The sequence below is a fragment of the Cygnus olor genome, chromosome 13 (assembly GCF_009769625.2).
Source record: "Cygnus olor isolate bCygOlo1 chromosome 13, bCygOlo1.pri.v2, whole genome shotgun sequence".
Classification (NCBI taxonomy): domain Eukaryota; kingdom Metazoa; phylum Chordata; class Aves; order Anseriformes; family Anatidae; genus Cygnus; species Cygnus olor.
This window is the reverse complement of record NC_049181.1, coordinates 21,378,095-21,404,227: the sequence shown is the minus strand read 5'-3', so window position 1 is coordinate 21,404,227 and position 26,133 is coordinate 21,378,095. Positions and strand designations below refer to the sequence as shown.

At 46.1% G+C, this 26,133-nt stretch overlaps 1 protein-coding gene across 3 annotated transcripts; it reads right to left on the bottom strand.

The window, feature by feature from the left end:
* Positions 1–764: 764 nt before the first annotated feature.
* On the bottom strand, positions 765–26,123 carry TMEM255A (transmembrane protein 255A). Of its 3 annotated transcripts, none has more exons than XM_040572399.1 (9): positions 25,987–26,123; positions 22,083–22,225; positions 17,082–17,144; positions 12,339–12,428; positions 10,381–10,443; positions 9,317–9,405; positions 7,082–7,244; positions 5,618–5,761; positions 765–2,212 (listed from the first exon to the last, which is right to left on the bottom strand). In XM_040572399.1, the coding sequence occupies exons 1-9, from the start codon at positions 26,042–26,044 to the stop codon at positions 2,054–2,056; spliced, it is 972 nt and encodes a 323-aa protein (XP_040428333.1). In that variant the 5' UTR covers positions 26,045–26,123; the 3' UTR covers positions 765–2,053. The 3 variants fall into 3 exon arrangements, with proteins under 3 accessions (XP_040428333.1, XP_040428334.1, XP_040428335.1); XM_040572400.1 differs by having other exon boundaries at positions 7,082–7,241; XM_040572401.1 differs by lacking the exons at positions 5,618–5,761; positions 7,082–7,244.
* Positions 26,124–26,133: the final 10 nt, after the last annotated feature.

Sequence of the window (26,133 nt, the reverse complement as noted above, 5' to 3'; positions counted from 1 at the left end):
AAGTTTTCTGATATTAAATTTATGTGTCCTTCAAATTCTAGGTTTGTGGGGAGTTTTATCAGAGGTACTGCCTATTTGGAAATTGCACACGAATCTCTTTAACAATATTTCGTTCACAAAAACGTAATATAAAATGGATGAAACCCTAGTATGCAAATTTATTTTCAATATGCAAATTTACAGGAGCTGCACTTCAACGATCTCAGTAAAATAAAATGTCACCAGGAAATGTTCTGCATACACTACTGCTTTAAATCCCAAGAGCTGTATTGCTTTCTCCAGCTATTTATTTTTCTTTGTTGCTGGAGAAGAGGTACATGTTTGCTTCTGGATAAAAGGTGTCATCCTTTAACTTACTGATATATTGACTAGTGTTTGACAGTGGAATGATAAGGTTAACACGCAGCCGAGCCTAAAGGCTTTGCAAATGCATAGTAGTAAAAACAGCATTATAAAGTGTGGTTATACTTTGAAAAGTGAGATCAGGGACTTCAGCATTTATTTTCCATTTTGACAGTATTTCAATTTTTTTAGCTTAAGAGCAGAGAGATGCTACAGTTTAAATTCTAGCTGTTGTTTTCTTTCCCTAGCATGTATCCTTCCAGATTCTGCATGCCAGATTTAGCTTTCTGGTACCTTTCTGTCTGCATCAAATTGAAGGTCATGTAGACCACTTAAGAATAGGATCAACAGTTTGGTGCAAAGGAAATCAAATCTTTAGGAAATAAGGAATAAAATGTCAATACCTTTTTTTTTTTTTTTTAACCTCTGAAGCAAGCAGTTGAGAATGCTCAGGTTGAGCAGCTCAGATCTAAAAGCTGTCATCTGAAGTCACTTCCTGGAGTAGAACCACACTTTACAGGACATTATTGTATCCCATAACAAAGCTGACCTTCTTTTGTTATGCAGGATGCATGCAAAATCTGTTGGAATCTAGATCAATCAGCACAGTCATCAGCTGAAGATTAAATGAAAGTCACGACAATAATTGTAAATTCCTATCAGCTTCATCCTATATTACATGGTGTTGAATTTTATCCATGTGAGACTTACATCTTGGAGAACTAGTAGTGGAAATTCCTTATGTGCAGCCTGTAATACAGCTACTAAAACGGTGCTTATTCAGGGTGCTGATTCAACTCGTTAAAAAAGTTAAAATTAGAAGCTTAAAAAAAATTCCCAACCAAACAGAAGGGAAAAAAAAAGTTTTCACTGCACTGTTTCAGTGACTTGTGGATAGTTCCTGATGCTCTTTTTAGGAATACAAGGAAGATTTAGGCAGTGCAACCACCCAAACTGTTTGATTTCAGCATTACATATACAGAATTCAGAGACAAACAACTGCATTTCACCTTTTATCTTAAGAAGTAACCCAAAATAAACCAGTTAATAAAGCTTATTAAAGTTTTTCCTGTCAAAAAAGCAATATTCCAGTTGTTCTGCTAGACAAATATGAAAATACCCTATGAAGTTACCTCTATTCATTAGTTTTAGTGTTAAGAGACACTGTCGTGGCTCCTCACGAGGATTTCCATTACATAGACTGTAATCAACAAGTGACATGAGCTAGGTTCTGTGGCCCCACAAAATCCCAACAACTGGAGACCAAAGACCAAACAAAACAAGCATCAAGCTGAGCCGTCTGCAAGCACACTCACCTTGAACAGATAGATATTCTTGGGCAGCTGTTGGTCCTGGCTACTCTTACTTCAACTTGGCTCAAGATGGAGTAAGGCAGACCAGAATCTAACATACGTGTCGTATCACTTTATTAAAAACCAATGACTATATGAACCTCACTGGAAAATGAGGAGGCTGGAATTTAGGTCCCCTGCTACTCACCACCACTGCAAAACATCCACAATACATCCCCTTCCTCACACCTCATTGATAAACCTCTGAAATAAGTCTTGCATGAAATAACAGTCTGATCAACTAGTCATATTTGCAATTATCTTCTGTTTCTATCCTCCTACTTCCTCCCACAGTAAAATATAAATACAAAATGTTCACAATTATTTCAATGGCAAGTATTTCTTCTCTCCCACATTCTTTATGGCGTATAAGGTGGTGGCTTTTCAAAAGGTGGAAAATACGGCGGGGAGTAACGAGGAGGTGCATTGGAAGACCACATATAGCTGGGAGAAGGTGACACTGACTGGGGGTCATCGGAGAGGCCAGAAGGAGTGGAGGCTGGAAACACACTGGAATGCTGCAGGAAAAAAGCAAGAAAGCTGTAACATTTCTAAATAAAGGACAATGGTAAAATAAGATTTCATTACCGAGCAGTGTAAGATTAATATTTCAAGACTCAATTCTGCAAAGCATGTGTACACACAAGTAAGCATTCAAATAACTCGTTGCACTCAAGGAGGCATTTAAGAATTTCTCTCTCATCACTTCTGCTGCGTATCTGCTTGCATTTCACACAGCCTGGCCAACTGAAAACTGATTAGTCTCTTTCACATCTTGGGTTTCATACATCAGCCAGTGGCAACAAAGAGGCTAGAGATCATTTCTTCTTGTACTACTTTTATCACTAATTAAAAAAGAAAAAAGCAACCAAAAAAAAACCAATGGCAATAAGATAATGAAATCCTTCAGTAAGTACAAAGCTTCAAAAGGTTTTACACAGAAAATTTGTGCGTGCCTGAAAATTAACTTCTGCTCTCCAAAATACCTTTGCTATCAAAAATAGCTTAAGCCTAAAGTCATATGATGTTGGCACTGAGAGAGACCTGTGAACATGCTGCGTTCTGTCCACAAATAGGCCAGACAAATTAACTCTGAATAGGCAATGAAATACTGTCACTTACACTGGCTCCTGGGCCACCAATACACTGGTATCTTTATCCCTGGCAATCATATTCCCAAGCTGCACCTTGTGTTACCATATGCCACCTGGCCCATCCTAAGTAGACACTCGTAGGGCAGCCTGGGGAAGGGATGAGGTCATGCTATCAGCACACCGCGTTTCTGAAAAGCGTTCCTGCTTCGGCACTGAGCAGCAAGCACCCTCAGGCTGGCTCATCCCTTGGGCTGTGGGCAGGCACTGCTCACCCAGAGCCAGCATGACAAGAGGTATGCCAGCAGAGGATTTGTACGGCACTGCTGAGGGATGAGCACCGGAGCAGGGCACTCACACCCTGCAAGGCTGAGCTGCAGACAACGTTCAAGGTCAAATTTTATCCTGGTGGGGGCAAGGATGACTGACTGTGGAGATAGTAAATTGTTTTCAAACAGCTTTTTTTTTTTTTTTAATGCTTACTTACTAAATCACTTACCTAAAACTGACCTGTGACAGTTTATTGATTGGATGTATAACCCATGAAAGCCCAGCTTGGTCATCTAGGTGGCCACAGAAAGCCATACAGCTCATTCTCATTTTAAATAACACAGCAGTCCCCATCAGTGGCAACCCCCAGCTTGCAGAGCCACTTATTTGGAAGGACACTGCTGCAGCAGCACAGCACGGACACCGTTGAGCAAAGGCAGCCTTGGGTTTCAAACACTACAAAGCATCTGAGTGCTGCTGCCTGGCAACAGCCCAAGGCTTTGAGGAGAGCTGCCTTTGTTGCAGCTGCAGAGCCAGCCTGGCTTGCTCCGGCTTCAGGCAGCAGCCCGGTTTTATTAACGAAGCCAGCACTAATACCTCTCTTTCGAAAGGGGAAAAGAGGCAGAACATGCTGCTGCTGCTGGGGTGAAATGAACCATTCATCTGTGTCCTCTTGCAGAGGACAAAATGTTGCAGGACTGAGATGTGCTCAGCTAATTGTCCCCTGGCCACCAGACCATGCAAAGGGAGGAATAACATACAGGCTGCCACCCCCACCAGAACAGCTTCCTCCTGCCCAGTTCCGGTCTCAGCATATCACAAAGGCTTTGTAACCATGAAGAGCCCGCCCTCCTGGGGGATGTCCCTTCCCATGGTGAGTACTAGTAACTGCCAACATCAATCGGCAAAAACCAGAGCGCCAGTTCTGCTATCTTACGTTGTGTGGGAAAGCAAAGATGCTGCAGGGGCACAAATTTCCTTACAGACTTTGGAGTGGCATTTTTTTCTTTTTCTTGGGAAAGAGGTCACTTACACTGGGAAGTACTGACCTTGCCAATTTTAGCACCAGAATTTTTGCAGCCTTCGAGAGGGCGTTGAGGAGCAAGGTTGGGCATGCTCCATATGCTATCGAACAGCAGGGGAGAAGGTATCAGTGTGGTAAAGACACTGCTCAGATCAGAAAAGATAAAGAGCCTACACAACCAGAGCCCTCACCTAATGCTTTCACGCAGGCTCTCACATTTCCTCGAGGACAAGAAAGGCTCACACTTAGAACTGCGTCTGAAAGCAAGACTTGGCTATTTTAAATTTAGATTACCTTAATTTACAACCGGCTTTTGTTGGCCAGCTCCTAAGCCAACACCTGTGGTATCACAGCAGTGAGAAACAAGGGCTTTCATCTGCTGGCTGAGATGAAATGCCAGGAGAGCCCCAGCAGTACTTTTAGTTGAAAAGCAGGGCAAATCAACCCATGCTGAGCTCGCTGCTGGTGCAGTAGCAGTACAGACAATCACAGAGTTAAACAGTGCTTATTATCAGCTGAGTGTCTGGCAAATGGACTTCACAGAAGAGCTTGTTTAGGTATATGCTGAGGTTGGCATTTCTGTAACAGGAAAAAGTTATACAACACTGCTGAGTGTCCCAGGTTGTGCTAATCTCAAAAAATAAGTCAAATCTGTATACGTAAGTCCTAGAATTTCTGATGTTCAAATATCTCTAAGAAATTCCAACAACAGTGTTGTCCAGTGGCACTAGCAGTAAAAACAGAAAGGTTTGGATGCAAGGCACATTTAGTGCATGGGTCTGATGGGGGAGATTGTGGCTACTGCAGACCACATCTCTTAGCTGACATCTAAGAAATTGAGCTCTTGTTAATTAAAACAAGTCTCCAGCCATGATGGTTGCCAAGAAAGTGTATGATGTTAAATTAACATCACCACTCTGGTAATATCCACTTGAAGGAAGAACCAATGTTGAAGCAGTTATGCACATTTCTACAAGTGAAAACTGATGCTGACAGCAAGGTTCAAGTGAAATCACGGGTCCGTAACTCAGAAGAGACAGGGATTGCAGCAGCAGTGGTGTTTGCAGGGACTGCTCTTAGAACAGCTGAAGTGTGTAGGAAAAACAGAAGAGGTTTTCAGTTGGTATACCAGGAGCTCAAAGAACTCATTTCCAAAAGCTCATCTGTTTCTCTCAGGCACAGCAGTTGGCCTAATAAAAACTATCACCTGAACATCTTGCTTTGCCTCTATCCTCAGAGCATCACAGATGCCAGAGGCAATGCCTATTTTTAATGTGGCCTCTGCTGGTGAATGACAGGGGAAGCAGGCAGCACATCCTGTTGCCTTCTCTTCAAGGAGAAGCTTTCAGGAAAACCTTGTCTTAGTCAGAGAGAGTGCTGCCAAGGAGCAGTGGCTAGTAGGAAAGGCCTGGTGTTCTCTGTATGAACAGGAAAATTAAACCGTGTAAATGACAGGAAGACAGGCCTCCAGAGTCCTGCAGACTGGGCTATATTTAACTTTCTAGCTAAACAAGGAAACATCCCATAAGGTTCTGTACCTGAAAGTCATACGCGGAGTACGGAGGCAGGTGAGGAGTGCTGTGGTAGTAGGTGTTGTAAGATGTCACCTGTGGCCTCGAGTAATAGGACACCGTAGGATGTGCATTTTCAACCGTGCAGTTCAGCGTAGGGAGGGAAGGAGTCTGTTAAAACAAAGAGAGAATCTCAGCTGCTAACCAGGACATCTTCAGAGTCACCAAAAACTGACAGGTGAATGAAAACAGAGATGATTTAAAGGAGCAAAGTGTCTCCCTAGAGCTCGATTCTGCTGAATCAGCAGCTAGCAATCTAGCTAGTTCCCTCTTAGGCAGCAGGCAAGTCTTGAGGTCATTTCATTCTTTACCAATCCATTGTTTCCTTTAGACTCCCCAGAACAAGCCTGGCAATAGCCCAGTGCATGCTAGTACTCAAAGTGACTGCTCGGACTATTTCTCCTATTTGTGAAGATGCAAAGTGTTAATTTTGATTACTCTATTATTCAGTGCATTTTGAGATCGGCATATTTCAAATCCTCTTGTGCTTCTGTTCACAGACACTTCCATACATCTTTTTGCAGTGGTTTACAGGCTGTCTGGTGTGAGTCAAATCTCAAAAGACTGTAACGCACAGCTGGGAATGTATCTCAAGATGTGTTTGGGAAGATTTTAGTGGGTCTGAAAAGAGTAGGAAAGTTCAAAATTCTGAAATAAGGCACCCCTGCCAAAGGGCCCAAGATTTGTTTGTAAGAAAAATATATTGCCGAGACAAAAAATGCTCTTTTCTGTGTGTCTCATTTTGTATTATTCCAAATGAGTCACAAGAGACTGAAAAAGGAAATATATATGTATTGAATGTTCAGTTCTCCCCATTGATTTGTTCTCGGCAGAACAAAACTGTACGGGACGTGACAAGCAGCCTGGTTGAGTGAGGGTACTTCAAAGCTTGTGCTGCCAGAACAGCATTTTTTTCCCACTCTCTGAAGTTTGCACTCTCTTGCCTGGCTTTGGTCCTAAGCTTACCTTCTCAGATTCTACACCATGAAGAAACTAGATGGAGAGTTTCAGCCTAGCAGGGCTGTGTAAATATTCTGTAAAGTTCAGAACTCTACTATTGCTATAAAATCAACAATTCAAGAGCAACAACCACGCATTTCCTTGTTGAAGGTCAGCGCTATGAAAAGAAAGATCATTTTTAAAGAAAAAGTTCATTTTTATTCATCCTGGTATTGCCAACACTTCCGAGAAGGTTCCTTTTGAAAATAAAATCCCTATTTCTTTTCATCTTTTCTAATTGTGTTCAGGCGGTGACACCAGATTAGAAAAGTTAATCATTTTCACTTGCTCCTTAGAATTATTTCATGTCCTTCTTCCTGGCCTGATTGCAGTGATGCATAGATCATTTGCACTGAAATATCAATAGCTGTTTCCATGCTTATTTTAAAAAGGCAATTTGTCTGATTTGCACAGAAATTGGTACCACCTTACCATGTCTTTAAAGCCTCCAAGTATCGCTGCTGTAATGATCCCTAGGAATAGCCCCACTATGTTCAAAATTGTTGCCGACCAAAGCAAGTGGTAAAGGTGAATGATGTCCTGGCAGCTGCTGACATCAATGTATTCATAGTAGCCTCCAGAAATCTCTACTCTGCTGTATTAGGAAAAAAAAATCCCACAATAAAACAATAATGATTAAAAAAAATGCACCACACAATAAAACCTAAGCTCTTCACTGGGCAGTAAAACACACTCTGCAATTTAATGATTGCCTGGACCTAACCACCAAGAAGGGAGTGAGGGTAAAGCCTGCTAGATCCCATTCTTGTGGCATCTGAGATCTCCCTGCATGATACTGGCAGCAGAGATGGCCTGATATGCTGTGAAACAAACAAGTCCTGCGAGACCTACTAATATCAAAATGCCCTTGAGTCTGAACCTGCCTCTTATTTCCATCAACTGAAATCTCCAGAGCCAGCCCTTCATGCTGGTGGCTTCCCAAGGACATACCAGTCCTGGAATCAGTAGGGAAACCAGCCTCCTTCCCCTATTACTCACTTCCAGTTTCTTCTTTTCCTTTTTCTTGTTGTAGTGGGCCACTGCAGAAGAGATTGCAATGAGGAGATGATTTCAAGCAGAATCGAGGCAGAGGTTAACCACTGGCCTTGGCTGTGAAGTACCTGAACAACCTGAACTAGAGAAAGCACATACCATGACTGCCTTTAACAACATAACCTGTACTTACTGCTTGTACAAGCTTGTTCCTATGGAGATGCGTAAGAGCATAATGCTCTCAGTGAACCCTGGTACACCATCAAGAACATTCAGCACTGTACAGACTTTAAAGAATACTATAACGACGTGAAGAACCATGAAGCTGCTGAATCTCACCAGGGATGGCAACCCTGCGCAGCATTCAACATGAAGGGGCTCATACAATACTGCTGCATCCAGCATTCCTGGCATCACAAAGGATGTAAAATTGCCTCGCTTTTTCAGTAATTCCCATCCTTTACACAATAAACGTGTTAACCAGCCTTTAGTGTCCATGCCTTTCTTCCTGAGATCCCAAAAGAACCAGCATCTCCACAGTGCAATGCACTTATGGGGCACCAAGCAAGATTAAGATTGTAACAACTGGTACAAAATAAGGGAAAATGGGTCCAAGGCAGAACCCTGAACCAGGCTGGCTGGGGAAAAAATAAACACCCATTAATACAGAACAGTTACAAATTTTTCTGTTCCAGTCACTTCTAGGTGTATCATTCCCTTCAGTTAGTAAAAAGCAATCATGTTCCTTAAATGCTCACACAGAAATGCTGTACTACGGAGACCAGGGATTACCCCTCCCAGCATGCCAAGCCACCCTCTTCCAACAGCATCTTTTGATCTCCCTCCACAGTCAATGATTTATGCAGGGGCCAGCTCAACTAAGTATGATGAGAAGCATTAACCCGGAAACAGCCCTAGGCAAGAGCCAGCACTAAGAAAATCATTTTCTTCTCTGCTGACACACACTAGACACCCCAAATGATATAAGAACTGCATGCTCCACAGTTAGCTTAGGCACAGCAGCCGGATCAAACAATGGTGTGATCACTGTGTGAGGGTGCTCTATTGCTAACCACCCTTCTGACTCAGCCTTGCACACTGCTGGTGCGCTTTCCACTCTTGTAACCATAGAAGATATTCGCTGGGCAAAGAGGGCGCTGATTTATGAACATGCAGGTGGCACTAGTTTGTGAATTCTCCTCCCTGTTACTAGGGTGGGAAACAAAATAGCGAGGAAAAACAGCATCACAGTCTTTACCTACTAAAATGAAATAAAACCCAATGAACAAGTGGTACCCACAGGTGTCAGGACAAAGGACACTCAACAGTGGAAAAAAAAGGGACCAGGAATGGAAGTAACGGGACATTACACCCATAATGGGAAGTAACACCCATTTTTCCAGATGGACTGGCGTGGGGTATGCTTACACGTAGCTGGCATAGATTTAGTATACTTCATACACCCCTTCACTCTCTTTCTGACTGGGAGTCCTTATGGGAAGCAACCACAGCTTCAGTTCCCTTCCTACAACAGCTGTCATTAACCAAAACTTTGCTCCTGCCTTATCCTGGCCCTTCAGACACCTGCAAAACAGCATGACCACTGCTTACTCTGCCCATAGCATGAATGGTTGTTTTTTTTTTTTTTTTTTTTTTTTTTTTAAGCTTACTCACTTCCCACAGTTGTACAGGTCACAACAGAAGCAGGTGTTGGTTTTTATTTTCGGTGTGCAGGGTGCACGGCGTTGTGGATGACAGATTGCCTGTGTAAATCCAGAAGAAATACATAAAGCACATGAGGATACAATCACCAAACACAATTTCCACTGCCATTTGGCCTGCTCTACATGTAGGTTTTGCACTGATCCCAATACAAGCCCCAGGCAGATTTTTCTTCCCTTATCTTGCAGCACAGCTCTCACAAAGTAGGCAGACTGCAATAAAGACACACATGACTAGAACAGACCAGGCTTTCCTTCCACCATGGGGAAGTCACAGATAAGCACGCGTCTGCATAGGAAGGGGGTTGTGCAACTCTTGCAAAGAGATAAGACCCTGCTTAATTAACACTCTTCCCCAGATGGCAATGTAGAGCAAAGAATTGTCAAGAGGCTGACACTAACTGAGGGAAAGATTCCCGTATCAGCAAATAACTGAGCAAAGAGGTTAACTGGCTGCCTGTGGGTGCTAACACCTAAGTTCACGTGGATGGTCTTTGGACTGAAAAGGGAATGGACACCACCAATGCCACTGGGTAGCACTTTATTTGCACCTCCAGCAGGCGTTTTTATGTGGAACGTAGTGGTTATTCACAGCTACTCAGACACTTGGGAGGAAATCTTAGAGGAAAAAAAGCCAAGGGTGTCCCATACACACTGTCACTGTGTGGCAGGAACACCTGTCCCCAGCAGGAGAAGACACGAGCAGAGGTGCAGAGGAAGGTACATTTTGTTCACATCCACAGAAATCACTGCTGTCTGGACTCTTAATCCACACTCTGTTCCTGTAATGAACATGCAGCTGAATATCTAAAGAAATCAGTGTATTTTCCTCTCCCATCTCCTCCTTTCTACCTACTTCTCCGCTAGCATAGCACCAAACATGGAGAAAGGCATTCCCAGCCTCCCAGCCGCTCCGCAGAGCTCTGAAGATGGCAGCAGCTGCCTGACAGGAGGTTTCTCCACCTGCAAGACAAAGCCACCCCTGCAAGGAGACAGCGCAGCCAAAGCTGCTCTCACCTCTGGCGGCGTGGTGCTCTTGGAGTAGTACTGGCATCGTCCTGCATACAGCGGCCGCAGGTCCTGCCGATGGAAAAGCACCAGAATTAGCACCACATTAAAACCAAAATCTGCTGCCCAGCTGGGCTAGGGAAGCAGGCCAGGCTTTGGAGAGGCTCCTGCCTCAGGACCCACCCACGGCAGCCCCCCCAAGCCCCAGATAGTTTTTAGCTCTGGTCCTTTGAGGCACATATCTGTGGCAGCTAACATGGGAGCAGCGGGCTCTTAAGCCAGCCTCACCTGGGTGATGGCAGCCACCCTGAGCTGAATTATTCATTCCTTTTTTCCCCAGATGCATCCCAGGGACACCTGACATGTTTCCAAGGGTTCTTCATGCTGAATCATAATGCTTTATCATTAAATTAGCGGGAAATCTGCCTTTCTGGGCTCCTGAGTGAATGGTGGGAAAGGATGATGGGTGGCTCAGCCTGCAAACACGCGTTAATGCCTCGCTTAGGGACAGCCTGCTCCCCGGCCAGACCTGCAGAGAAAGCAATGCCAGATTTCCCTTCGGGGCAGGAAGGGTGGTGGCAGCTCCTTTGCCTTGTGCACGCTGGCTGATGTGCTGTAGGGACAAACCCATGCCCAGGACCCTCCCTGCGGGCAGCCGGGCCCGCTCTCTGGGTGTCACCCAGCGCGCCCAGTGGCAGGGCCACGGTGGGAACGCTATGTGCTCAGGTGGCAGGAGCACGTCTCCGGCCAGACAGTGACATTCTTGCACTGTTAGGGGAGGCCGAAAGCACACCCATTAATCACGAGACAGAAACCAGAGCCCTCGTCACCTCAGCCACACGGCCCCTGCTGCAGACGCACAGGCATCCCAGCGACTGGCAGGACCAAGTGCCAGCTCACGCCGTCACCCAGCCCACGAGGTCAGCGCCCCAAATCACGCAGCTGGCCTGTGGGCTCAGGCTCCAGAGGCTCTGTCAAAGCTTCACAAGCCCCTGAGAGGGTTTATCAAAGCTTCACGAGCCCCTGAGAGGTGGGCAGAGGTGGTCAAGAGTTGCTCATCATATCCCGACAGACTGAGACCTATCGCTGCTGTGTGCTCTGCCAGCAAATCCTGCCATCCCAACGTCTCTCTACCACTTGGATGCTCAGAGGCAGAAAGGGGAGTCTGCATTACAAGGCAGAATAAAGAGCCAGCTGACATGTGGAGTTTCCATTTCATGGTAACTGTGACAGTCTGAAATTGCTTCCCACTCTGATTGCAAATAAACTCTAAGCGTGTCTTTTTAATCCCATTTTGACAAAAATTAAAACCAAACAAAAACAAAATCATCGAATGTCAAAGTTGCAGTAAAAAAAAATCTGTTTGCAGTTACAAATTTCAATTTAAAACTTCAAATGAAATCACGTTTGTTTGGTTTTTTTATATCCTAACAGCTGAAGTTTTTGCATGTCCTGCTGTACTACTGACTGGTCATGCCAGCAGCAGCTCATATTGGTTTTTAAGTCATCAAATAGAAACTTAGAGCCCAGTGAGTGCTTCCTGTTTGGACTGCACCCCCTCAATGAGCTTCGTATCAAATTGCTTCCCTCTACTAGAGCATACACTGATTCAATCAGCATTAGGAATGACCACTACAAGCATGTAAAATAAGACTAATGCTACTCCTCGTATATTATCACTTGGCACTAGCTGTAATTCACATTACGCCTTACACATTTCAGTCTCAGTAAGCACACAAAGCACAAAAGAACTAAAGCAAACTTTCCAGGTCTTAATGCTTAATGTGCGTTTCAAAATATTTTTTGTAAAGCCAACACATTTTTCTAAATTTTGTAATTTAAACCAGCATTCAGCACCTGACATGTATTTACAGAGCTCGATGCAGTCTGTTGTGGCGTGTGGACACATCACCTCTTTTCCTCGAGTAAAAGGACGGCAGGCCCCGTATTTTCCTGGAAGCACTTACTATGTGTCTGGCAGCAAAGACGCCATCTACTATGGCACAGCAGAACGCAGCAATGACACCAAAGCTGATGAAGACAATCGATGCGACCAGCTGAGAAAGGAAAACAAAGCAAAGTATGATCTGCCTCGCCACAACCAAACGCTTCGTGCCCGCTCCACAAGAATACAGAAACCACAGTCAATAAGCCCTCGAGCAATCAATGACCCAAACATTTGCCCGGGCTGCACAGACTGGTCTCATTGAAGTCGATGGGATCCATGTCTCAGAGGAGAGCCTGTTCTCATGCAGAGGTAGAGGCAACACAGTAGGAGCAGCAGCGCTGTGCCAGACAGGTTCTCTGGGGACGTGATATTGTAATGCAAGTTTTTCCATGACACCAAAGTGCTAAACTTAGGCTGGGGATACACCTCCTCTTCTGGCTGCTGCTGTCCTTAACTCTTCCCTGCAGAGAAAGGAGGGATTTCTTCTCCCCCACCCCAAAGAGCTGCAGACAAGGTGCTCCTGGGAACACCGCTCAGGCCATTTCAGCCCACAGTGGAATCTGCTGAAGCCAGCAAAGGCCACAGGACCTCAGTGACTGTACTGGCTGGCACAACAAATGGCTGAGGGCTGCAGCTTCTTCAGCTGGCAAGGAGGGGTGCGTGCACTGCCTCTGTACCCCATGCCAGGTGAGTGCCAGAACAGCCCCCTCTGGCTTGGAGGGGCTGCAAGGAGTCAGCCACAGCCATGTCGCACCCCGTGTTGTGCTGGGATGGAGAGACACCGAGCAGGGAGATCACCGAAAGCAGGGGGGCACCGAGGGGCAAGACAAGCATTTTGTCAGTATTAGCATTTGCCCTCCAGACTAAGCAGCCTACCAGACAGGTTCACACACTTGGGAACGGCAGCATTTCCATTTAAAGAACTGAAAGCTTTGGTGAGTTTTTCCCCAGTGGTTTTTCACTCCAGAGGTTGTAGTCTTCAAGTGCTGCTTGCTAAAAGCTGCTTCTCCACAAGTACAGAGGTGATTCTGGTAATTAGGAGCTCTGAGCAACATTAAAAATGATTAATAATACACACGCAAAAGTAACAACTAGCCTGGCCAGCACTGACAAATACCTCAGGTCTCTGGGCATGGATGGGGATGTTTGTTTTAAAGCCTAGCTGTTAAGTAATACTTAACTTGAAAAACTCAGTTCTTGGCACTGCTTAAAGAGCCAGTTCTCAGGAGAACAAACCAAAACCCTTGACAAGCACAAGCCAGAAAGGATCCTATATGTATTCTTTAAGTATCTTGGAATTTTCAGGTAAGTCACACTGGTTTTATTCTGTGAAAGCAGTGCCAACAAAGAGCAGACACCCCTACTTCTCTCCCACTGCTGCAGCCTCTCCAGCCAGTCGTTTGGTGATCCTGAAGGAAGAGGAGTCATTTCTCTATCTCAAACACCTTTTCTCTCTCCTAGAGTCTGAAGCGGTTTTCAGGGAGACCACAAAAATCCCTGAAGGCCTGAGGGCAGGCAGGGTGCCCCCTCCCCACCCAAGCTGGTAAACAGCCACCACCCAAGAACCTGAACAGAACAAGACAATGTGGAATCCACAGGTGGTGATACATCTCTCTATCCCTATATCTTTTTCCTTTATTTGGAACGTATGTGCTTTTACCAAGCCTCTAATAATTCCTCAGCAAATTATCAGTAAAAGTTTAACCCTGCTAAAACCCTGAAAGGCTCCTATTGTCTTGTCCTCCAATCCAGACCTTCGAACAATCCTATTTCTTCCCCAGCCAAATGGGATGAGACATCATCCTGGACACACAAGCATGCTTCCAAGACTTGCACTGCCCCATTGCAAAGAGAAACTGTGGTGGTAGGCAGAGCAGACTAAGATTAATCCAATTGCTGTAAAAACAAGTCACTGTCACCAGTAACAAGCTGCTGCTGGAATTAGATGCCCCAATGAGCCTGCCGATGGTAGCAAGTGACAAGTTTTCCAGGGTCAGGACCCCATTTCTGTTTGCTGTAAACACCAGCAATTCCTCCCCACTTGGACCCGCTCCATCTCCACACCTGGAGCACAACTTGGACCATCACTCACAACGGTCACGCTCCTCTGCCCTAACCAGTGAGAGCACAAAATGGGGGAAACCACAGCTTCGTACAATCTCAGTGGAAGGAATGTTTTTTATGGCTTAGGTTATTCTGTAGTAAGTTTCCCTCTGTACTTTCCTTCATTGCATGCACACACAAAGGAGGATGTTCTCCCTAAAAAGCACGAGCACTGGAGATGGTAACTGAGCCAAAACCTAAGTATATACAATTGGGTTATTTGTCTGTTGGCCCCCCTCTTGCAGACAGGAGCTGTTAATGTGGTTATTTCAAATGACGCAAGGTTAATGATGAGACTTTCATAACAGCCCCACTAGGATCTGAGGATCTGGTGTCAGAAATGGGTTTGCTAACTTCACATACCCCCAGTTTCCTCTCTGAGCTGGAGAAAAAGAAGCCTGAAAAACAAACACTGAGAATTTATGAGAAAGATAATAAAACGGCAAATTAAAGTATAAAAGGGCATTTTAAAAATCGCGTGGTTTTCAACTAATCTTATGATTTGTCAAGAAGATTTTTGATTCAGAGTTGACAATACTGTTACTATAACAAGAAAAAGATATTGGCTCTTCAGGTAGCTGTCACTGATGTCAGTTACATGGAGCCGAACTTGCACAAGAAAAGACAAACTGATTTTGGATAAAGTAGGAACTATAAAATAGGAGCTTTCTGGTCTGAAGTCTCCTTCAGGCCACCTCCCAGCGATACGCGGGCTGCAAAGCTGCTGGCAACTCCTTTTGCATGGCATGGGTGACTGTCAGAAAGCTGCATAAAATGCTGACTCCTCACTTGAAAACTGCTGCCCCCGAGGAACAAGCTCTGCTGAAAGCTCTCCCTTACTCTGACAAGCCAGAGGAGCAGCCACATGGCAGGGAAGCCAGCGTGCCAAGGTGGGAGAAATGAGAGCCATCTATTTCTGCCAGCAGGCGGGGCAGAATTAAGTTTCAGGTTAGTTCTCCCTTTGGCCATGTTGGCACACTCGACTCCTCGTGCCCCCCCAGCCAGCTCATGGAGAGAAACATGCACAGGAACACAGCTATAAAAGTTGCTTTTAGCTCGTCCTGCCCTCACTGAGGAGAGACTGAGTAATGAGCAATGCAGACAGCCTTCTAGTAAATTAGGACACCAAGGAAGTCCATAAAAAAATAAAACCATCTTGCACTTCCAGTGGTATTAAGGAAACACGTAATGGGTTCAAGTGCCACTGTAAAAGTAAGTGCCCCTGGGTAAAGAGGAAACATGAATAAAGTATGGGGACAATGAGTGGCAGCAACTCCGCGTCCTCTGCAGTCAGAGCAGGTTCACGTTAGCCTGCAAACTGAGGTGGCAGTGATGCAATCCTTGCAAAGCTGGGTCACACATGCTTTTTAGGACACAAAATGACAGAGAAATGAGAAGAACAGACACCTGCTACCCAGGGCTCTTTGGAATAAACAACCAAGCCAGGTCAGAGCCACGCTGTCATTTACGAGCAGCCCTGTGAACATGGCACTGGTATAATATGATGCTTGCTCAACCAGGCTCTGATCCGCTTTTAATACACGATGAGCAAGAGGCTTGGAAAGCTGCAAGGACAGAAGGAGCGGGACATGTTGCTCTCACATAGCTGGGGCAAGAATAACAAATAGCCACCAGGAAACCCACCTACCCTGAGCCCTGTAGGAAAGGAAGGTTTCCTCTCCTGCAGGGTCTGTCCCATCCTCTCCCTGCTGCCAGGGCTGTGCTCTGGGGGGAGGATGCTGCTTGCAAAGCAAAGGGCAGCCCAGCCTCTGACTTAGCACAAGCAGGAATTTCTCCAGATCCCCTTCTGCCTTTGTCAGCAGCACATGGTGCTAAGCAAGTCCACAGGCCTCTCTGCAAAGGCAGCTCCATCACTGCAAAAGCAGGCAGTGGTGGTGGGCGCACAGGACGGGCAGCTGCAGCACGGTCCCCCCGTGCCACCTCACATGAGGAAGGCTGGAAAGACCCCGCTGCCAGGGCCTGGGGCAGCCATTGGGAGGGACACTGCAGCTGCTGACATCTCCAAGCACCTCCAGGCACAGGTGGGAAGAGGAGGAGGTTGTGAAACAGACCCTGCAAGACACCCTTAGGGGACATCAGAGACCCAGCCAAGACAGGCCTTTCTGCTGGGCCCTCTAGAGGCTTTCGCCTCCAGTCTCTGGGTTGGCTGTTTCACCACGTGCTTGATCTTCCTCTCTATCCTTTGCTTAGAATAGAAAGCCACCGAAAGCAATTTTTGCAGAGCTTCAAGCCTCTAGGAATTTATTTTAAAAGATTTAAAATAACTGTATTGTACCTAAACTATTTCTATTCTGTGCCACATACTGTGACAGCTCAAATGAAAAAGCGCTGGGAGTGAGTCCACGAAGCACTGAGTATCCTAAAAATGCCAAACACTATTTTGAGCCCTTGAAAATTCCCACTGAGTTCAATGAGACTGTGTATAGTCACTGTGCGCTTCCTCAAGCATTTTTTTAAAATTTAAAAAAGTGTCTGGGTTAACAGCCCTGTTCTCCTGGGCTGCCAAGAACCATCCACAGTTCTCAAGAGGCATGCAACTCTAGCCTGGAAGGGTTAGGAAAACCAGTAACACTCTTTACATACAAAATTCAAGTTACTGTCACTTTTTTTTTCTTGAAAGTCTACATAGTGAACTTACCATTTGCCTTTTGTTTTCTATCAAGTTTGATCCAATTATTCCAAGAAACGACCCAAAACCAAGCTGAAAGACAACATATTGTTAGCATTTAGATCAGGAAGACACCCAACATATTTCACATACAGACAGAGCACAATTAAATCCAGAAGCAGCAAAAGAACACATTGATGCGTGAGCACTCTTCCCTCAGCAAGGAAATCAATGGAGTCTGTCACTAGTTAGAACTGTCAAGTGTATCCCTCATGTGACACTAAAAGGTGTGTAAAAACCAAAAGGATGAATTCTGACCTCCCTGGTGATGCTGAGAAATGGGTGGTGGATGAGGATGTGCACTGCTGTCTTGGAACAACCCTGCCAACATTCAGCAGTCCTCAGATGCAAACCTAGCAGGACGTCACTAGCATTTGCAGGACCAGGCTCTAGTAACCTCACCAAGGATGCGAGCTATCACCTAAGTTTTCAGCTCAGAGTCCCTTGATGTGAAGCATGAAATAAGGGAGAGCTCATACTCACGAAGACTCAGCAGTTTCTCTCCACCTGCTACCACTCCCTCACTTCCAGGGGTGAAGAGTCATCAACCAGTGTCTTTCTTTCACCAAAAGAGCCCACAGCAGTCCAGCCAACAGAATGAGCTACTCCAGCAAAAGCATATTTTCTTGCTGCTGTAACTGACAACCCTGGTTTTATTTCAGCTCAGTGAAGTCAGTTAGGAGTGCAGTGTCCTACCACCTTTCTCTATAGCCTTAAGCTATTTAACTACACTAAAGAAGTTTCTAGGACACAGTATGCCTCAACCAAGCTAAAAACAGGGAACTGAGGACTACAGGGGAAGATCCAGACGTACTTCTGTAAGGGTCATAACTAGAAAGGTCTTTGATCAGTGCGTAGCACACACAACCCTGCTTCTCTTGGTCGGCAAAGAGAAATGCTGGGAAGTCCTACAGCTGCCATTGCTTGTACTCAGCAGGCTACAAATCCATTCAGTAGATGAGGAGGGCAGTGAAGATCTGGGTGAGAAAGCTAAATAACTGGCCAGATCCTAAGGAAGCAAAGTAAGGCACAAAACAAGCTGCAGTGACTCAAGAATGGGTCAAGCAACCTGAAATCGGTATTTTAAGATCCAGGAATGGAAAGGAGTGGTTTAACAAATCCAGTATTAACAAGGAGGGGCATAAGTAGAGATTAGCAGGCAGAAACGTGACAAAAAGTTGGTGTTAAAACTTACCCTGCTCTGCTTAAGCCCTGTAACATTTGGTGCTGGTGCCAAAGGCAGCAAGGAGTGCTGTCTCCAACAGCAGGGGATTAAAGCAGAGCAGCTGACCTAGCTACTGCTTCCCAGCTGTCTGTGCTGCACTCTGAGCTCTCAGAGTGGACCCACATTGGGCTCCAAAGGAACCAGCCACCATGGTATGAAGCACAGCAGGAGGGCAGGCACTTAAAGGGAAGAGAGCCAGGGCGTGGCTGAACTGCCCCAAACAGATCTGCTGATGTTTCTGGGCTGATCTTTTATTATTTTATTCAGCTTGGGAAAACAAAAACCCCCAGCTTTCCCATGTAAGAAGAGTCTTAAAATTCAATTTCAAGCCCCAAACCTGAGGGATCCAGACATTAACAGTGACTTGGATCCAGCTAATATTTTCAGTCTGGTGATATTTAGCAGCAAAGAGGATGTCTGGCAATACACACCTAAGGCAAACATTCAAGAAAACCCTTTTGTACCCTTTAAACTTGATCTGACACGTTTAAGAGAAGTGCACATGGCATTTCAGAGCAGCCCCAAACCGAAGTGTGAGAGACTTGAGATAATTTAAGATAATTAAAAAAGAAAAAATCAGAGTGACTGAGTACATCCAATGGGCAAAGATCAAATAAGTTGGTAGATTCTCATCCTGCATTAATGGGAAAAACAGCAGTTCTTCATCAGAGCCCTTAGTAATCTGCATTAATTGCATCACTGTTATTTGCTGGTGGATAGGATCCCCCAAGGACGTCTGTCTGGAAGGAGGACAGGGTACAAATGAACGTGCTTTTCCAGAAGAATGCCCCAGGCCAACTTCCTTGACAAGGAGCCATTACAGAAAAGGTTTTTCACTCAAAGCCTAAGAAAGGTCAATCATTTACACTGATGCCAGAAGCTGTTATAACTTGGAGAGTGCATTTGTACCACATGGATGGCCTTTAACAAGGCAACACAGAGGAGAGGCTTCTTATAAGCCTTGTTCTGCCTTCAGAGGCGCTGTCCCATTCCTCAATCCGGCTGTCTTGCACAGAGCTGTGCCACATCTGGCTGCCTCTGCAGCTGCTGGACGCCCCTCTTCCACTGTACAAAGCGAAAGAGTTCTTGGAGTTCATAGCTGAGAAGTCTTGAAGAACATTTTTCTTGAAGATTCACAAAAGAGATGGAAGGAACTTGTGAGTTATTACTTTAAAAAGATGCAGGATTTTTAAGCTAACCTCTCAACCTGTGATCCCCACTCCCATAAGGGTAATTGCCCTCTGTACCTGATGATTACTCCTGCTTGCTGAGCATCACTGTTCTAATCTGGGCTTCCCAGGCCCACATCAGTCAGTCAGCCACAGGTGATGCTATCTCCCATGGAGGCACAGCTGAGGTGTTCACAGAAGTAGCTGTGAAGGTACCAGTGGTCAGGGTGGCAGTGAAGGCAGCCTGGGTACGGGACACGTCCTTGTGCCCTCTGCTTCAGCTCCTCCAGCTGTGTCAGTGAGGAACTGCTCTGTTTGTGAAAAAAAAAAACAAAACCCCGCTGACGCATGGAAGGTCTCTAGTGCCTGCTTCAGTCCTTCCTCAGGAGCAGAGGCCTAGGAAGGTGATTTCCTCACAGACACTTCCTTCCATACCCAACACAGGCGACCCAAAGGAGGAGCATTAGGCCTGGGGGCTAGGAGGCACCCTGGCGGCCAAATGGCACAGTACAGATCTACTTTTAAAGGAGCCAGTGCCAGCCAGGTGACAGTGACAGCACATATGTGGAGCCATCACACCCAGTGTAGCTGCACGTCCACCCAGATCACCACAGGGCTGCTGTGCGACCACAGATGGAGCCTGCTGCTTCGTCTACTCGCACACGTCAGGGCCCTAGGCTGAGGAGCACAAAGCTAGACCAAAACAGAGCTTTGGGGCTCTCTCTTTTCCTCGCTGACACAGAGTAACAGCGCCAGCAATGCGGTGGAGACATGTGTGGGCCTAACGTTGGTGTGAAGCTGTGGGTGACACGACTTCTGTGGAGCTGCTGCCTGTGGACGTCATCTGCCCAGGGACACCTCACCAATGCCCTTTCAGCACAGCAAAGGGAGAGATCCCATCTTGTTACAAAACATCAGCTATTTTAAGTACCTGCTGAGGCACCCAGCAGCAAACGGGAATGCTTTCCTGCTCAGGAGACCAGCGAGGTGGTTGTGCATTTCCACAGCTTAGTGGACTGCAAGAGGGAATTTGGTGACAGGCCTACAGACACAATCAGGGGGTCTCCAAATAAAGCGAGTGACTTGACACCCTTCTCAAGTACAGGAATTCATGAAGCCCTTGAGCAGATCGAATCTCACAAAACATGTAAGCGGTGCTGACGTTGCCGGAGAATAAATAGCAAGGGAGATGTCACAGGGACGCAAACACCAGGCTCCACCATCTGCAGCAGTCTGGGGGACCTGCTCTGAGGCACAAGGTCCAGCTCGGGCTGACAGCATAGGCTTAGCGCGGAGAGCTGGAAGCCAGATCGTCGCCCTTCTCGACACCTTTCCTCGATAGTTCTCTTTTAAAAAGATCAGGTCTAAAAGCAGAGTTACTTGCATGAGCCAGAAAACTGATCCTAAATCAAAGAGACCAAATGCTGTCTGTAATAACGTTCCACACAAATGGCTGCAAAGGGGATTTCTTCACTCACAGAAGAGCTTGTCCACAGGGAAGTAAAAACCTCCCAGAGATCAGCAGTGCATGGTAAATAAATCAGATAGCAATAAGGCAAGAACAACTCTCCCCCTAGTAATCTGACCTGGCTTTAAACCTCCAACTTTGGGGCTCCAAACCTAAGCACGCAGCAGCCTTTGGCTGTTACACCAGGAGCCTCTAGCTCAAGGGCTGCAGTTGTGCTCAGCTCCTAAGAAATGGATTTAGCTGCAGCTCAGTCTTTTTTGTTCTCCTGTACAAGCATGCCTTAGACATCGGGACAGCCCAGCACACGCTTTCCAGCTCATGCTGGACCTCTTTTTGGGCAGCACCACAAAGTGCACACATGTGGTTCTGGGCCAGGAGGTGCACAATGTGCTCTCCCCACATGCTTCTGCAGATGGTTGTGCATCTACTGGCAGGAAGGCTGGGCACCAGTGGTCTTCCCTAAATTAAGCAATTTGAAGATCATCCTTCCCCATTCTCATTTGTTGGTTTAAAAAATAAAAATTAAAAAAAAAAAAATCGATGTGCTAGCCGCTTTGATATGTATGCTTCCCTGGCAAATTGCCAAAGCTATTGCCAGCGTGGTTCTCCATTCAGACTCCCAACCATTAAACACTTCTGCACGTGAACTTTTTGACCATGAGTTCATATGAACAGTATTTCGCTTTTGGACTCCATTATCTTTGTAGGTCCCTTTCAGCTGAACTAGTCTATCCTAAAACCCAGTCTCTCAGCTGTTGTTAGCACCTCTGGTCCTTCTCCTCACTTATGGCTGGGGTTAATCTGATGCATGCAAACAAGTTCTTGCGTTGCTTTGACTGACGTCACACCTATTTATCTGTCTCACTGTTAGATCAAAAGCATGTAATTACCTAAGCTCAGGGGAAACTGTCACTTGACTGGATGGGATTTTTGCATGGGAATGAGCAGCAGGTGCAAAATAATAATAAAACAAACAAATCAAATTGCAATGAAGTAGCTGAGCATACGTTAATATTCAGGACAAGATCACCCTTTACAACATTTGCAGCATCACAAGGGACTTTGTAGGCAATAAGTTTTCTAGACCTACCTAGGAGTTCTATACTTACAATAACCCCTGGGTAATAACCTCCAACAGTCACATTTTGGGTTCTTGTTGTAGCAGCTAGGCCCACCGTTAGAATTAATACTGACACAATGAGGAGAGTCACAGTTACGTAGAGGGAATTTCTTTTTCTTCTATTGAACGACCCTAAAAACACACATACACAACAGAATTTGCTAATTCCATCTGGGGACGGTCACGGTATCGCAAAATTCTCCTCCCACCACCAACCACATAACAGTGAATTTCCTTTCTGGTAAGGTGAGAATATCTTTGGTTTTGGCTGTCTCTTTTCACCTTCACTAACATGCTTTATCAACTGCTAACTAGGGCATCTGAATTCACATCTGTTTATCATTGCTAGGATATGGATGAAGAGAGCCTTAAGAACTGTAACTTGGCAAAGCTCACCTGGATACAACAAAGCTTTCCAGTCCCTTCCAGTCTGGGACAATCAAGCTAATGAGAAATACTACCATTAGGTATTCTTTTCTGATATGTCTGCTTACATCGAGCCAAGTATCCACACTCTACACCACCTGTTTTGAAGGGGGAAATCTTCACTGTAAACATATCAGAAGGCATCCACAATTTTCCATATAAATGAGACATCACCAGTAACAGCCACTTCTCCTGTGGTATCATCCTCTACTTTCAGCAAGGACCAGGTATTTTTAGATGTTTGAATAATGAATTTGTGGGTTAAGGAAACTCATATACAGCTGCCTAATTCTTTTTTTTTTTTTAAATGTATTTATAGATCTCCCAAACAAACATAAATATAAAATAGTGATCCCATCAGCCAAGAGGAAAGCTGGCTGCCATCTTACGCTCAGCAAAATCTTTAGGGGTGTTTGTTCAGTGTGTATTCTGCAATCTTTAAATCACTTTGTGGAACAATCCTTTTGATTATATTTCATGCATTATGTAAACACAACCCATCGCAAGCGAGCAGCTGGCAGGATAACAGGCTGTAATGGTCCCCTGCCGGCCCTGGGGCTGTGCCTGCTCCCTGCGGCTGCTGGGACCACTCCAAATCCCATCCCTGCAGCCCGGGGCTCTCCGAAGCACCCAGGGAGCAGGCAGAGGCATTCCCCACTCCAGAGGCTCCCAAGTGGTGTGCACACCACGAGCAGTTTGCAAGGTATTTCAAAGCAGGGCAGGAACGCACCCCAGGAGCAAGGGGCTGCTTCTACCATGGAGCATGTTCCCTAGAGAAAACATGTCCTGGGTTTGGCTGGGATAGAGTTAACTTTCTTCCTAGGAGCTGATGTAGTGCTGTGTTTTGGATTTAGGAGGAAAATACCAGCTCCTAAGAAGAAAATTAACTCCATCCCAGCCAAAACCAGGACAAAACCACCCCTGGGAGCCTCCATCTGAGGTGAGCAGGGCACTCTGGCAGCTTGCATGTGGTAGAAAAAACAGCCGCAGAAAGGAACTGCTAACCCAACGGGCTGACAGGACTTGGCCAAGCCAAACACCACTGTCCTGCCCAAATTCTCCAAAGGTAAATGCACTTCAGGCCTCGCAAGGCAGCTTGCTATCTTGACGATGGATGTTCCAGACCGTAAAGAAGGGCCTGCACCTTCTTCAGGGTCTGCAAATTTTTGCAGCAAAGCTAAAGAGATCTTCTGTGTTCACCACAACAGCTACATGGACACACATTGGTACAAACCACTTCCTTCCTCTGTAGGGACAGCTCTCCCCCTGTCAAGCACAGACCCCACCACCAGCCACAGCACATCCTCACCGAGCTGGTCCATGCTCTGTGGTGGCACAGCCACGATCAGCTCCAGGCTGAACCATCACATCCACAAAAAGCAGATGAGCTCAAAACCACAGCCGAGTCCTGAGCAGGCTTACCACCCCACAACAAGGAGATAAAAGGCAGGAGGAGTTTGTAGGGAAAAACAGTGTCCTTTTTGACTTGCTAGCATCTCTGGAAGGAAAGCTCGTCTCCTGCTTGTGCCCTTGGGCACAGCTGTAACTGCAGTACTGGGACATCACAAGGTCCAAAAGCAAGAGATCTGACAAGTGGTTAGTCAGTTCTTAGCTGGAGTGAATATCTAGACAGGTGCTAGTTCCAAATAAAACACAGATTTCAAATAACTGCTAAAGCATCCCTAGGGCCCAGGCTGGATCTTTTATCAGCACTCTCCTTTTATTCTCCTAGATCTGCCAAATAAGCTAATAATATAAAATCTAGACTTTTAAGTGTTTAAAATCCATCAAGATACCAGGCCATTCTGAACGTACTGCCTCCCAAATACCAGAGCTTGTGCAACGCTCCAGTTCCAATGTCATCCTTTCAATGCAAGCATCACAGAAATGTCATGAAATACCAAACCACTGGGACTAAAGGTTCAGCTGAACAAAAAGCTTCAGGAAGGGGGGGAGCAAGTTGCTACCTTTTACAGAGCTTAGTTCTGAATGGAAGGAGGGAAGAACCTGTCTTGCTTAAACACACAGTAGGTCACCAACCTTCTGATCACCACTATAGCTTGGCTGGTAAATGAGAACTAGAACAGCCATACGTTCCTCACACAGCTTAAACTCTTTAGGGTTAGGCTGTGTGGGTGTGCAGATGCTTGTCTGCCTGTCAAACAGCCCTGCAGAGCCAGCCTGAATACAGCAGGGCATACACATGGAGCTACACACCGGTCCTTCTGCATGTCCCATTATCGATCCTTCAAAAAGTCACAATGAAAAATGGCAAAATATGCCATCTTCCTCAAAACCAGAGTATTCTGTAGTAACTTTTCTTCAAGAAAATGCTCTAAAACAAGAAGCTTGAAACATCATATATGCACTTGGAACTTGTTTCACAACCCTGCTCCCCACATTCGCATTTCTCTATTGTTTCCCAGCTCACAATTGACACACGCTAACATGCGATAGAGTGAAACAAAAGGTTTCCAATCAAAAAACTTCTGAAATCTAAATATGCCTTAACAAGAGAGGGGAAAAAAAAGCCAAATGCTTTAATCCCAGGTCTGAAGAAAAACCACCATAACCTTTTAATTTGAAATCTCACGGATAATGCGATCATCTCCACTTCATCTCTGTTCTAGGACACTAACGTCATTGTTCCTTTCTCTGAAAAGCTTCTTTGTTACACGTACATTGATAAAGTGGTTTTGTACTTCCAGAAGGATGCCTGCAGCTGCTTCAGCGGCCCCGGGGCTCGTAAACAGCATGCCCGCTGATGGCTGCCCTGGCTAAATCACCCATCAGGACATTAATTTTTGCTGCAAAATTCCCCAGCAGCTCGGCTGTTTTCCTCTTTACTACTGAACCCAGTGCAGCTTTACGTGCAGGAGAGCAAAGCGAAGCCACGAGCACTGCGCAGCTTTGCCATCTCTCCTTTTAAAAGGCAGTAACAGCCTTTTCTCTGTGATTTATCCAGACCAGATACCTCTGTGATTTATCCAGATACCTCTGAACTTGCCGTGTTTAGAGGTATCTTGCAGTGTGAGCATATGAGGCAGCTTACGTTTAAGTCTGTGAGGCAGATGTAAAGAAATTAGCGCTGCGTATCACCTATTTCTTTCACTGGAACGGCACTCGAAATGCATTCAGGCTTCACTAAGACCATTTTTACATTAAGCCCCAGAAACGTCCTCAGCACAACAGCCACAAGCCCACCACCAACCGGGGTGTCAGCAGGGCGAGCCCCCTACCAAACCAGGGCGGTTTTCTGCAGACTGCTGCAGAAGTTCGGAGTGACAGCTACCTTCGTGTGGCCCCGATGGGCTCCAGCTCCTGCCCCCGGGCACAGCGCCGACTTCTCTCGGCGAGAGGGGGGACGAGCGGGCAGCGGGGCAGCCCCCAGTAGCCCCCGGTCCCCTGCAGCCCCCGGCCCCGCCGCCCAACATGGCCGCGCCGCCCCCGGCCCCGGCCCCGCTTACCCACGGAGTCGGGCAGGGCGATGCCGCCCGGCCGCTGCTGAGTCAGGGCCTGCCGCATGCTGCCCGCCGGGCCCCGGCCCCGGCCCCGGCCCCGGCCCGGGCAGCGGCTCCGCGGCGCCTGCGCGCAACGGCTGAGGCGGCTGCGGA

Bases quoted from the DNA above. Each gene is read 5' to 3' on its own strand.
- TMEM255A (XM_040572399.1), bottom strand. From the start codon at position 26,044: ATGCGGCAGGCCCTGACTCAGCAGCGGCCGGGCGGCATCGCCCTGCCC. The intron at 12,429-17,081 runs GTAAGTTCACTA...TTCCTTTCTCAG, and splicing joins TAGAAAACAAAAGGCAAATG to CTGGTCGCATCGATTGTCTT. The intron at 7,245-9,316 runs GTGAGTAAGCTT...TTCCTAATACAG, and splicing joins GACCTGTACAACTGTGGGAA to CAGAGTAGAGATTTCTGGAG.